Source organism: Melanaphis sacchari, unplaced genomic scaffold (assembly GCF_002803265.2).
Source record: "Melanaphis sacchari strain LSU unplaced genomic scaffold, SCAv2.0 Contig15_pilon_pilon, whole genome shotgun sequence".
NCBI classification, from domain to species: Eukaryota; Metazoa; Arthropoda; class Insecta; order Hemiptera; family Aphididae; genus Melanaphis; species Melanaphis sacchari.
The window spans coordinates 168,245-182,077 of NW_020270722.1; the positions used below are offsets into that span (position 1 = coordinate 168,245).

The 13,833-nt window shown below is 25.2% G+C and overlaps 1 protein-coding gene across 1 annotated transcript; it reads left to right on the forward strand.

Moving 5' to 3' along the window:
* Positions 1-11,055: 11,055 nt before the first annotated feature.
* LOC112592197 lies at positions 11,056-12,623 on the forward strand. Its single transcript, XM_025336210.1, has 4 exons — positions 11,056-11,886; positions 12,017-12,270; positions 12,332-12,471; positions 12,547-12,623. Exons 1-4 carry the CDS (start codon positions 11,383-11,385, stop codon positions 12,621-12,623), a joined length of 975 nt encoding a protein of 324 aa, XP_025191995.1. The 5' UTR covers positions 11,056-11,382.
* The last annotated feature ends 1,210 nt before the right edge of the window (positions 12,624-13,833 follow it).

The window sequence follows — 13,833 nt, forward strand, 5'->3', positions numbered from 1 at the left end:
TATTATTATTATTATGTATTAATAATGACGTGACGTAATATTTATACGAAATACGAACGCGGCGGTCGGATCACGCTCAGATTTCTAAGTCGTATCATACTATATTGTATACTATCAATAATATAGGAACTAAAACCGATTTGAAGCTCGTCCGCCGAGTTTTGGGTCGGAAATATGTCCGTGGCGTAATTCTCGCGTTCGTTTCGAGTGCCTACTGCACAAAAACGATTAACGTTAGGTACCCGCAGAGGAGTGTTTACGATTTTGGCGCTCTTTTTTTCTTCCTAAAAAAGAAAATTATCGGGACTGATCAATTTTTACACATCGGTGGTTTAACAAAAAAAAAAAAAAATAATAAAAAATGGTTATCAGATAAAAACAGCTTAGTCCAATAATATCTTATTTTTTCTTGACAATATTTTTCTAGCGTAGCGCTCGGGGAAGATTGCCCTCACCTAAATGCGCCCTGGGTTCCTGTAGTTATTATACGATTCTTACTATAGCGGGATTTTTCTGCGGTGATGAGTAAAACCGATTAAACAATTTATCAAGTTTATTATTTGTGGCAGGTCAACCTACCTCGAAGCTATAATATATTATGGGTTCAATTTTCAATATTTATTTGTTCAGAATAGTAGCGGGACCATCGCGAGAGAACTTTGAACGCATTATAATATTCACTGTACAAACGCTCTGCAAGCGCAAAAACGCACTAAACGTGCGAGGTCATCGTAATCGACACGGCGTAGTTCTATGCACGATATTATTTACATATCCGTATCAATAATTGTCCAACCAAGAGATGTCAGCGATCCGAGATTCGTTTAATGATATGAGTTCTTTATCTATATAATGGTGTATAGTAGGTACATAAAGTCCACGACCATACTTATAAATGAAAAAATATTTATTGCTATACGGTCGAATTATCAAATAAATAAAATGCCGAGTAGTCGTCCCGCGTGATGATAATAATATTATTGTTATTCAAATTCTCCGTCAACACGTCGTCTCCTATTGTTATACAGTCGCACGTACTATATAGCTGGGTAGGGATATGCATATAAGTGTATAGTTCACTGACCACTACCATTAATTAAATTGTGATTTGTAACACAATAAAAGTGTAGTCAAAAAGACAAGTAAAACCGTAGACAGATTACCAGGAAAGCTCGATTGCGTACCAGTGAACTGAAGGTTCAATGTTTCCCTTTCTAAGTGACATTTGTCTCGACTGGACGTATTACATTATTATAGGCACTTTCGAGACATAAATGCCGTAAATTCGTAACAAAGAGTTACATAAACTTACATTATTCCAGCATTGAAGAAAATATAACTACGAACAGTAAATTTTTACTGCTGTTCATATCTTTTTTACTACATTTCAATATTAAAATATATTTTTATATCGCCATTCTTTGAAATGTAAAAACAATTACCTATTATTAGTATTTATATGAGTTTCTTTAAACTAGACTGTTGTAAAAACATATAATTACTAGTTACTCAATTATAACCTCGAAGCCTGTACATTTTTAAACGTCTTTATCTATATACTTTAGAATTAAATAATATTATCGATATTATAAAATGATATTTGTCCGTAAATCAGAGCATTATAAGTTTCAGTATTTCACAAGCTTTTACACATTCGATAACTTTATTTTTATTCTATTAAAAAGATAGTTTCATATCACTTTAATAATTTCATATAACAATAAATCATATAACAACAATAAGTCGTAGAAGTTATTATTTAACTTATATAGTTATATAAATTACATTACATTAATATTTAATACTCGTGTTTTTCGTACACGATTTTTTGTCTGTTTCTTTTATACTTCTAAATTACAATTGTTATGATTGTATAGTATGTTCGTTTTTATTTAATTTTTACATTTGAATTAATATCGATCAATGTTTTAAATATATTATAAAGCCATTCTTAAAATAGGTACCGTTGTTTTTTATACATTCTATGTGTGTACATATTTCGCAAATTCGCAATAATAAATAATAGTAATATTTTTAAAAGCTTTAAACTGATTTTTATATTATATTTATAGGAAACTATCTGAATTTTCTGAATTTTTACACTATGAATAATAGTGTAATCCAAGTAGGTACTTGAAACTTTTCACCATTACCGCCCACGTATATTATTGTTTACTATACACCATGAAATTTTTAAAATATTTAGAATAATATGAAGATAACCAACCACCAACCAATTTCACCCACTGCATAATTAGTACCTTTACGTAGCTGCGCCGGTATTACTAATTAATTATAAGCTAATAATAGCAAATTATTATGTGAAATAATATTATAATAATTATTATTAATTACTATTTAATATTATATGTGATTTTTTTTTGGCAAAAATTAATTTAAATTATTGTTTTAGTAATAGAAAATAAATTATTTGTAACAATAATAAATAAAAAAATAAAATATCCTCAGAAATAAAAGTAGTCAATTGTCGCTAAAAATAATTTTTCGTCGCATATAGTCGGTTAGATAATAGCTTATGTATGTATACAATTATTTAAACAAGATAAGTAAACTAAAATAGTAAAATGTATTTACCATTACATCAATAAAAAAATATAAATAACCTATTCGGTCCTTGAGACATGTAATTAATAATCATAAGAATTTATATGATAATTACGTATTTACGAATGAGTTTAATAATTGTCTCCTAAACCTGATACTGACATTAAAAATACATTCAGTAATAACAATTAACACATGCGATTTATTTATTTTAACGAAATAGAACTTTATGTATACTTCACATTTATGTTATGTAATATATTTTACATTTACATATTACGGTAACGCAACTATTATTAAGTTTTTTTTAATGAATCATTAAATATTTGTGTAAAACAGTTTTTTCAAACTTGATTTTTGTTGTAATTGTATTATTATTTTAAATTAATTATATTAATGTTATTTGTTTTTAAAGTTCATATTCTTATGTACACAGTCTTGAAATTTCTTATTTTCTTATGACTGAGTTACCAGTAAATAAATAAATATAAATAATGCATATAATACTTGCTAAAATAATATGCTGGCAATTAATATTATTGACAATAATCAATAATCTATAATATAAAATATAAATCAATTAGAGCATGACCACTTTTTGAATAAAATTAAATACACTGGTTATAAGTGTATACATATCGGATCATATAAAATATAATTATTAACAATCTAAATAATCATGAATTTAATTTGAATTAAAATTGATAAAGTACAGCTAGATAAAATCATTTCTGAATATTTAAATATCTAATCTATTCTGAGATATGTAAATCGTTATACCTCATACATCATAATAATATATCAAATAGCTTTTGCTTTAAATAAGCCATAAATTACAATTCTTTTAAAAATCTATTATAAAGTTTAATTACCGTGAACCATGTACATTATGTGTATTATCAGTTACTACGTATTACTTGTAACTATAAAGAACAAATTTTAATGTAACAAGAAAATTAAAATATATATATTTTTATGTACTTATTTTTATTAAATTATGTAAAAAAAAATCAAAATATGTAATTATTGCTTAATAAAAATATAAAAAAAATATAAAAATATAACTTAGCAAAAAAGTATATATTTATCACTAATTAATTCTTAAAAAAATGTGAAATTAAATATTCTCAGAGATTTCAAAATGTTAAATAGCGACGATTTAATCAAAACATGTTTTTATACTGACTGAACGAACGTTTTATATAGACTGATGTATTGAAGGCGTATTTCATAATTAATATTAACGTATACACTTCGACGGCCAATATATTTTTGGGATTTAATCCTAAATGTATATGTATTTATTTTATATTTTTTAAACTATGATTTTTTTCAAAATACATACTACATTTTTATATTACTAAATGTCCTAAGTAGCCTTGTACTTCTTCAATAATATATAGTAGAGTCATCTAACAAAGGCACATTTCGGATTTTCAGTTGTCTTATGACTTATTGTATAAACAAAGAAATAAAAAAATAATAAAGTAATGTTAATAAAATTATTTTTCAAATTAAAGTTTTTATCAAATTATTAACTAAACCTACTCGTTTAGATAATGTAGAATATTTTTACCGCCATCAAAAATCTACAAAAAAAATCGAGAAAAATCAAAATTGACTTAAATATGTATACTAAAATATGTTCTTATTTACTCAATATAATATAAAAATATCAACAAAAAAAAAAATGGCTTATTTTAATTAGAATAATCTAAATTATACACATATTTTATTAAATTAAAAATATCTCATTCCATTAAATATATGTATTTATAATGAAATGCGTTCTCTATTTATGAGTTATATTATTTTTATTAATTATTCATATTTACATAATATATTATATATATAAACAGTTAGGTACTATACTCAAAAGCACAACCAGTACTATAATTTTTTTGTGAGCAGAGATCTCTTATTTTAAATTCTAAGTGGCCTGAGCAGGGCAATGATGTAGTTTTCTTTGTATGTGTACACGATTTCTAGAAGATTTCTAGAATTTTTGACTTTGCTGGTGGTTTTAAGTTGCGAATTAGATCTAGTTGGTACTTTTGAGATGTCAATACTCCCAATATTATAATTGGTAAAAATAAAAATTAAGAATAAGGAAAAACAGACATTTTTATGCAATACCAGTTATTAACAAAATCAATTTTATTGTATTGGATAAACACAAAAACGAATAACCATAAATACTATACGTTTTAATAAAATGTTTAAATTATCATTTTTTTCAAACGATAACATTTTCAAAATTTTTCGTCACTTTTTAAGATATAAATATATACACATTCAGCGTTTTCGATTTTTTTTAAGTTTTCTAAAAACCGTTTTCTAGGTTAAAATGTTTGAAAATTGAATACAAGGTTTCTCGTATTTATTTATTTTTATTTTTATTTATTTATATATCAAATTTAAATATCAAAAATATACGTAATGATAATATTTTTACAGGTGTTTAAAATAAAAATTTAATTAAATTTGTCAAATCGTGAAAAATTGCAAATTATAAAAACAAACAAATTTTAACCTCGGCATTTAAACGCTACATTAATATTGCTTAAAATCTGAATTAAAAGAGAAAGACATATTTTGTTTTAATGTCAACATTTTATGATTTTCGTAGAGGAATATATTTTTAGACGTAAAATTAACATAATTTTAATTTTTTTTTGTTCGTATAAAAACGTGAAATGGACAATTTTCGTCTATTACGTTTCATTTGGAAACTAAAATTTATGACAACCGATAAGACTATGGATAAGGTCGTAACCACTCGCTAAAATTTTATCTTAAAGTTATATTATAGTGGCCTATCAAAGTCCTTATAGTAACTTGTCATCAAAATTCATCGTCTCTTTTTAAAATAATAAAATTATAATGCTTTAGTATCACTAATATCAGTAATTAAAAACTACGTCAAATACTGATAATAATTACACATGTAAACTACGTCTGATTTTGAATTCTAGGCGAAAATGTACGAAGCTGGTAAAACAAAAAAAGGTCACAGTCATTCTACATCCATTTTTTGAACGTACGTAAAATTTCACCCCGGAACATTTAACAAAAAACATGCAAAGTAAATTAGAGTACATATGTATATAGAGTCCAATAATTTAGGGGGAAGTAGAAAAAGACCACGATATTAATATAATAATATTGTTAGTCTTGAGTGTGAAAATTAAAAAAATAAATATTTATTTTGTAAAAATATCCCTGTAAGTAATTTATAAACGTAAATTAAATATACAATATTTAAACTGAAATAATAATATCAAATTGTATACACAAAATATACCAGGAACACAATACTTAAATAAGAAATTAAAAATCAGACCCAATTTACAATTATACAACATACCTATCCCTTTTTTATCAACGCGTATAGATAATTAATAAAACAATAAATAAAATATAAATAAATAACATATTTGTCAACTATAATCGCAGAACACTTGTTATAAATAATAATTAAAATAAATGTATAACTTTAATTAAATTGTAAATTTAATGTTTACTCATAATATTGTTCGCATTATATTTATACGTGTTCTGAATACTTTTCCAATATTATAGTAAATGGCCAGTTCGTTAAAAACTCCAGATAATTTACTAACAATACCACTCAACATACACAACTGGAAAGTATTTGATTTGATGATTGCAAAAACCACACGAATCACATTTTTTGTGAAACGTCATGAGTCAGAAAACTTTGAAAATCAATAATAAAAAAACATCATATTATTTAAATACACAAATTATGTATAATCAGTGCATAATATATTTCTACAAGTATTCATTTTTAAATAAGAATTTTTTTCAAATTATTTAAATTATACACTTTTTATCAATTACCCAAAAGTTTTAAAAAATTGACTCATGTCGTTTCTGCAATCATCGATTCAGTTATATTTACGTAATATGTTATTCCACTCCGTAATTGCCTATACACTTATTAGGTAATATTTGCATACAGTCATAGAACAATTAATGTGGTATGATACGATAGAGTTCAATATTAATTAATACAATAATAATACTTATAATATATCATTATTCATTATACTTGTAAATTGTAATAAAACTATATAATAAAATAATACACAACAATAATAATATTATTAAGCAATAAAATAATAATCCTGAGAACAATGTGACACGTCAATCACTTTGTATTTATTTACAAATTTAATAATTTTAGGCATTATCACTTAAAGCATCATAATATATATATTGAACATAATTAATATAACAATGGCTATTAAACGTATTTCAACGTGATTACGAACGTCTATACTCCATGTTACAAGATAGATTCAATAGGTGTCTATCTTGTACGTATAAAAAAGCAATACCAAAAATTTAACAAAGAGACTAGGTATTCTTAAAAATTTTACAGATGAACATTAATAAATAATGCTAAATTAGTATGGAAAAAAAAATTGTATTAATAAATATATTGAAACATGGTTTTGTTAAATAAATGTTACAATAAAATTGTAAAATTTTTATGTAGGAGTGCGGGGAACGAAGCCTTCTGCGGGCCTGTTCTATGCGTATAATTTTAGCCCCCCCCCTTTTAACAAACCAAATTTACGCCTATGATTTTTATATGCATGAACATCAATTTTTATAACCTACTTTAATAATATCAAAGCAACACGATGAAAATCAATTACAGCTGTTGAACTGTATTAAAATTGAAAATAAAAATATGCACACCTAAAAATCAAACTAAAAAAATAGTAAACAATTGGATACCACTCTATTAGGTATCGAGTGGATCACTATTATGGGTAAAATTTTACTTAACTTAAGCAGAGACAGTCTCTCAGCCTATATCATTAAATATATTCCGTGATATTTTATTTGTTTATATAACTACTGATCATTTATTTTACTTTAAGTATCTTCCGGTAGGCTGATGTTGGTATAATTTTTCATGAAAATATTACATTTATTATATTATTAGTATTTAATTATAATAATATATATTTATACCATATTGCATCGACATAACTCAAAATTTAATAACAGATGTTATATTTTTTTTTGTAAACACCATAAAACAGTAAAAATATATAGATTAATAGTATAAAGAGATAGTAATATTATCCTAAAATAAATCAAAAATATCATTGCGTATAATAAAATTCATGATAATTTAATAAAGTAAAAGCTTTAGGTTCATATGAATAATGTATTTAAATTATAAAGAATAATTAACATCATTACATATCGTTTAAATAAGTCCAAATTTAAACTTAAGATGTCTATAAAAATAATTCTTCTCATATATCTTTAAGATTTTATGATTTCATTATGAATTACTAATGAGAAATTTTGTAATTAATTTTCAAAACTTAGATATATAAAAAAAAAAGTTTTTATGAATTTCTTACAACAAAATAGTTTAGTTTTTTTTACTTCAAATGCATAAAAAAAAATGTGTGCTTATATATTTTTATATTTTTATATTGATATAAGAACAGTTTTTGTGGGATGTTGTATTTGATTTTCAAGAATTTTGACCAACAAATAATTTTTATCGACATTCATAAAAATAAATTTAAAATTAATTATGGTCATTAAAAAAACGTTCAATAATAATACTTTATTCTAGTTTGTTGTTTAATATATACAAGCATTTATAAGTGTAGCAGTAGCGTTTAAATAATGTAATTAATAACATAGAAGTATTTACGTAGTTCTAATTTAATTAAACTCAATAAATAAAATCATGCGTATGTTAATGTTATACGGTCATCAGTCGACAGTCATTATAGAATAATAATTAGTATATGAATATACAAATATTTTAAAGTATAAAAACAGGATAACTTATTCTGTTGTGTAGTAAATGAACGTCGACTGTACTTCATTAGTGAATAATATCACAATAATAAATATGTATATTTTGAATTTAATTATAAATCTAAATACTAAAAACGATTTTGAACTGAGATTTATATTAGATTATATCTATTTTTAAGAATAATGACATAATAGATAATTTTTCACTGCTATTATATACATTAATAATTTATTTTTCTATCAGTAATAACATAGTTTAAGTTTAACTAATTTTTGTTAAGACAGATAAACTATTATTACATAGAGATAGAAATACTAAATGTAAATTAATTCTTATAACTTAATACCGACCTATCGTGCATATACCGGTATGAATAGGTTCTGATATATTAACTATAAATAGCTTGAAGGGATTTGATCTCGTTTACCAAAATAAATCTACCTTTTGCCAAATGTATCGACTATCCTAGTCATCAGATAAAACTTATGAAACATGTTTGAATTCTCTTAACAATTTACTTCAAAATTACTTTTCAACTTATTTGAAATTAAACTCATAAAAACTCTATTAATTATTTTAAAACATTAATAATATTTAAAAAAAAAAAAATAATTAGTTAAAAAAATTGTAAGCAACCCATTTTCAAGTAAATTTTATGAAATATTTAAATGTATTTTCAGAAATGGTATGGAATAAATAGATAAGATACGATTAGCAAAAGATAAATATTTGTTGACTGTAATGACAAAAAAATTGTTATAATTAATAATAAAGTTACCGTGAGACTTAAATCATATGGTAAATTTGATATTTAATTGTAATATTTTTTACATTGTCTATCTGCGTATTACGATTACTTTTCCAACATTAAATAGTAAATGACCAATTCGTTTAAAACGCCAGATAATTTGAGTGATACTACTTAATATACTTTTCCAACAACAATAAAACAATATTTTAATTAATATTCATGCAATAAATTATTAATATATCCAGACATTTATAGGAATATTCCACTATTTATTTTACCAACAGTCATACATACACTAATTAATAATTAGTAATTACTAATTACCATTTACTACACACGAATTTACTAAACCCGCAAGCCGTAACATTAATTTAAAATATTGCCTATTTGAACTCCTTAGAATCAATCAGTATCAAAACTCCTTAAAATCACTTTAATTTGGCATTTTCATTCTGTAAACTAAATAATATCCCAACAAAAACACTACGCCAAACCCCGTGTAAAAAAAAAACGCTCAGTATAACAAAAAAACCACCGCAAAAAGTTGTGATATAATTTTATAGCTATTAGCTATGTATTTAAACTATATAGGAATAGATATATTATTATCATTTATGTTAAAATTCACTGCTTATAAATTGAACTTAGCTGGTGACTTTAAAATTATAACGCTTAATTAGTAATTTATAACAATTAATTTATATAACACTTAATTAGTATCACTCATTTTCAAACATAACACGTATACTCAATACCAAATGAATTCTCGTGAGTTTTAAATAATGTCACCAGCTAAGTTCAATTTATAAGCAGTGAATTTTAACATGAATGATAATAATATATCTATTCCTATATAGTTTAAATACACATGTATAAAATGATGTCACAACTTTTTGAGGTGGTTTTTTTTTTATACTGAGCGTTTTTTTACACGGGGTTTGACGTAGTGTTTTTGTTGGGATATCACTAATTTTTTTTATGTTATTATTATTATTATTATTATTGTTGTTGTTGTTATAATCATTATTATTAAATATTATTATAATAATATATATTATATATAATATTATATATATATATATATATTATATTATTATACTGCGTCGCTCCGCGAGCTGTTACGTATTAACTGGAAACACCACCGCCGCAAGCGCTGTAGCACGTTCGCAGCGCGTCGCGCGCCGAGTGGCCGAGTGGTAACGACAAAGCAGCGCGTACGGTCAGTGCGTATGTGCATCTCCTCAGTGGGCGGGGAACTTCCTGCGGGCCACAGGGTACGTTATCGAATAACATTTTCTTTTTTACCATAAAAGTTCATAATATATTTGGCTATAACTCCATTTATAATGTTCAGATCGGATTAAAAAGTGCAACATTCTCTTCTACGGAACATTTCCAATAAGATTGGTGCATTGTCAAACTAAATTATTCTACAAGAAATTAGATATGCACGGACAAATACCTGGCAGTTGTCGCGCGTTGTGATTGCCGATGCATTCATTTTAAGGTGTTTTTTTTGTTTTTTATACTTAGCGCAACCGGTAAAATACGATTGAGAACGTTAGTTGTGGTACACGATTGAGAACGCTCAATAAATTTTTTTTTCCAAAGTTGCAAATGTAATCGAAAGATAATTTGAGCACGATAATCGGCTATCGAACGATAAAGAACATTATACCATTTTGGCTGAACGATTGATCCGGTTGATATTTAATATTTATCGGACGTTTATCGGATGTTATTTATAACTTAGATACCAGATATACGAGAGAACGACTTAATACTCAATAGGCGTTGTAGTCGTCGCACAAACGTCAACGAAGTATTCGTCAATTTATGAAATATTATATTAAAATATATTAAATATTATAATATGGAACCTAATGAAATTAAAATTATACGAAGTGAACGAGGTGAAGATCTACTACTATTAAATAATAATAAATATCGTTTTATTAGGAAACGTAAAGACAAACGGTTGAAATGGAAGTGTTCAAATAATAAATGTACTGCAAGTATTCTAACAGACTCAGAAAAAAAATTATTGATTCAAAAACTCGGTAAGCATTATCATTCCGATATCCCTATCTCTACTATAGAACGTCAAGTTGTACGTGAAAACTGCAAGCGAAAAGCCGTAGATTGCGTTTCAGCAAAGCCGAGTAAAATAATACACACTGAACTTTCAACAGACAATTATTCAACTCTATCTCATAAAGACCATAATAATTTTAGGAAAACCATGTACACCGAACGAAGAAAATGTTATCCACCATTTCCTAAGTCACTCAATGAAGCATTTACTCAGCTTAAGGAAAATCAAAATGAAAACACTTTTATGTATAAAGGCCAACAATTTATTCACATACCTGACAATCAACTGTTTATATGTTTAACTACAATACAAAATATGGAATTTATGACGACTTGTACTGACTTTTTTGGCGACGGTATATTTGAATATGCACCGAAATATTTTGTTCAGCTTTACACAATTCATTGTTTTAAAAATGGCCATTATATTCCTGTAGTATACTTTTTTTTAAATGACAAATTAAAAGAAACGTACAGTAACATGTGGAAGTTTATTGTTGATTTATGTTTTAAAATGACAAACCGAGTGTTAAACATTACTAATTTGCACTTGGATTTTGAAGTTGGAGCCCATGAAGCAGCGGTAGAAATCTTCCCTCAAGTTAATATTATTGGTTGCAGATACCATCTAGGACAAGCATGGTGGCGAAAGGTAAATTAAAAATAAATTATACTTATAATTATTTTATTATTTTCATTTTTCTAACAGTAAACTTTTAAAATTATAGCAATAAAAAATTGGGAGGTATATCATTTTAATTGAACATTTATTTTTATTTTAGATAAATAGTGAAAGTAAACTTCGAAATGCATATAAAAATGTTGATGATGACTTAGGAAATTGGCTAAAGATGTTTTTTGGTCTTCAATTTATAAACCATGACGAAGTTGAGGATGCATTCGTGGAGTTAATCGCTGTTTGCCCAAATGAAGAAATTGGTCACATTTTTTCAGATTATATTTTAGATAATTACATAGAGCCTGGCTGTCCGTTCAATACGAAATTGTGGGCAATGAAACCTTCGGAAAATCGCAGGTAAGTTTCAAATAAATTAATACATGCAAATTAATAATTACTATAATTATTAACTTTCTAGGACTATTAATGCCGCTGAAAGCTTTCATAGAACATTTAACGACCAATTTTACAGTTCTCATCCAGCAATATATATTGTTATTCAAACACTAATTGAAACACAATCAGAAACTTCATTAACAATAACAACGATAGAACGGTGTAAAATAAATGAAGTTTTAATAAAAGAAAATGAAAAACTAATTAATATTCATAATAAATATATGTGGTATGTAGCAAATAAAAGTTCAAGTAATTTATTAAAATATTTAGAGTATGTTGGATTACGCTATCTTGCTATAAATAATTTATAGATAACTCATTTGTCATTACTTATTACTTATTTATTACATTTTTATACATAGGTATTACATTTTTTTTTTTTTTTAATTCTTCATTTTTTTAAATTGTTTAAACATATTTATATTACATATGACTTTTTTCTAGAATATTTGTTAAATGATAAGTAATAAATGATATGGCAACGTTGCACGTAAATTCGTTCTCATTGTATTCTTTTTTAGGTTTTTTTAGAGTCAGTGGTAAGTTCTTTGTTATTTTTAAAAAGGTATAACGTACTCAATCGTTGGATAGCCATCGCGACCCTGTCGGGTCGTTGAATAAGTAGTGGCAAAAAGGTTCAAAAATCAACAAAACAAAAATAACAAAATAATATTGTAATAGGCGATACGTATTTATCTAAAGTTAAAATTGAAATGCCAAGATAAAAAAAATGTAAAATGATTTTCAGATTTTTCTAAGAACAATTTATAAGATGAGATTTAATTTGCAAACCTTAAATATGAAAATTGACCATTTTATTGGTTTTTAACTAAAAAATGATTTGTTAATTTTCGTGATTTTGATGAATTTTGTAAGAATTTCAAATTGAATAGTAAAAAAAAAGTAGTAAGTTTCAAATACAGTAGAGCCTTTATAGTACGGACGAATTCAGATTCAGACCGAGCATCGTCCGGATTACTGAAGGGTTTTATATTTATTTTATATTTATATTTATATTTATTGCACTTTAAATTATAAAAATAATGAATAACTTTAACATAATAAATTTTAAAAAAAAGTGTTTAAAATAGTCAGTAATTTTTTTTTTTAATAATATTTTTAATTCCGAACAAACTACAAATGTTTTACGAACAAATGGACTTTTACCGTTCGGATTACCGCGTTGATCGAGGCTCTACTGTAACTATAAATAATTCATAAAGTGAGAAAATATTTTTAAAATAATATCATGTCTAGTAAATGTTAAAATATGAGTACTTGGTGATTATTTTAAGATCATTTCTAACTTTTAAATTGAAAATCAAATTATTTTTTATGCTTTTAAATGTAATGAGAGACAAAAATATCAATTCATTCATAGCCAATCAGAACCTAGTATTTTGAAAATATTATCACGTATTTACATAAATAAATTGAACTTAAGTACCGTAGTTATAATTGTATATTATTTTAGTATTTTATAAATAAAAGAATTACATACAGTGTATAAATATATGTTCA

Bases quoted from the DNA above. Each gene is read 5' to 3' on its own strand.
- LOC112592197 (XM_025336210.1), top strand. From the start codon at position 11,383: ATGTACACCGAACGAAGAAAATGTTATCCACCATTTCCTAAGTCACTC. The intron at 12,271-12,331 runs GTAAGTTTCAAA...TTAACTTTCTAG, and splicing joins AAACCTTCGGAAAATCGCAG to GACTATTAATGCCGCTGAAA. The intron at 12,472-12,546 runs GTAAAATAAATG...TGTGGTATGTAG, and splicing joins AATAACAACGATAGAACGGT to CAAATAAAAGTTCAAGTAAT.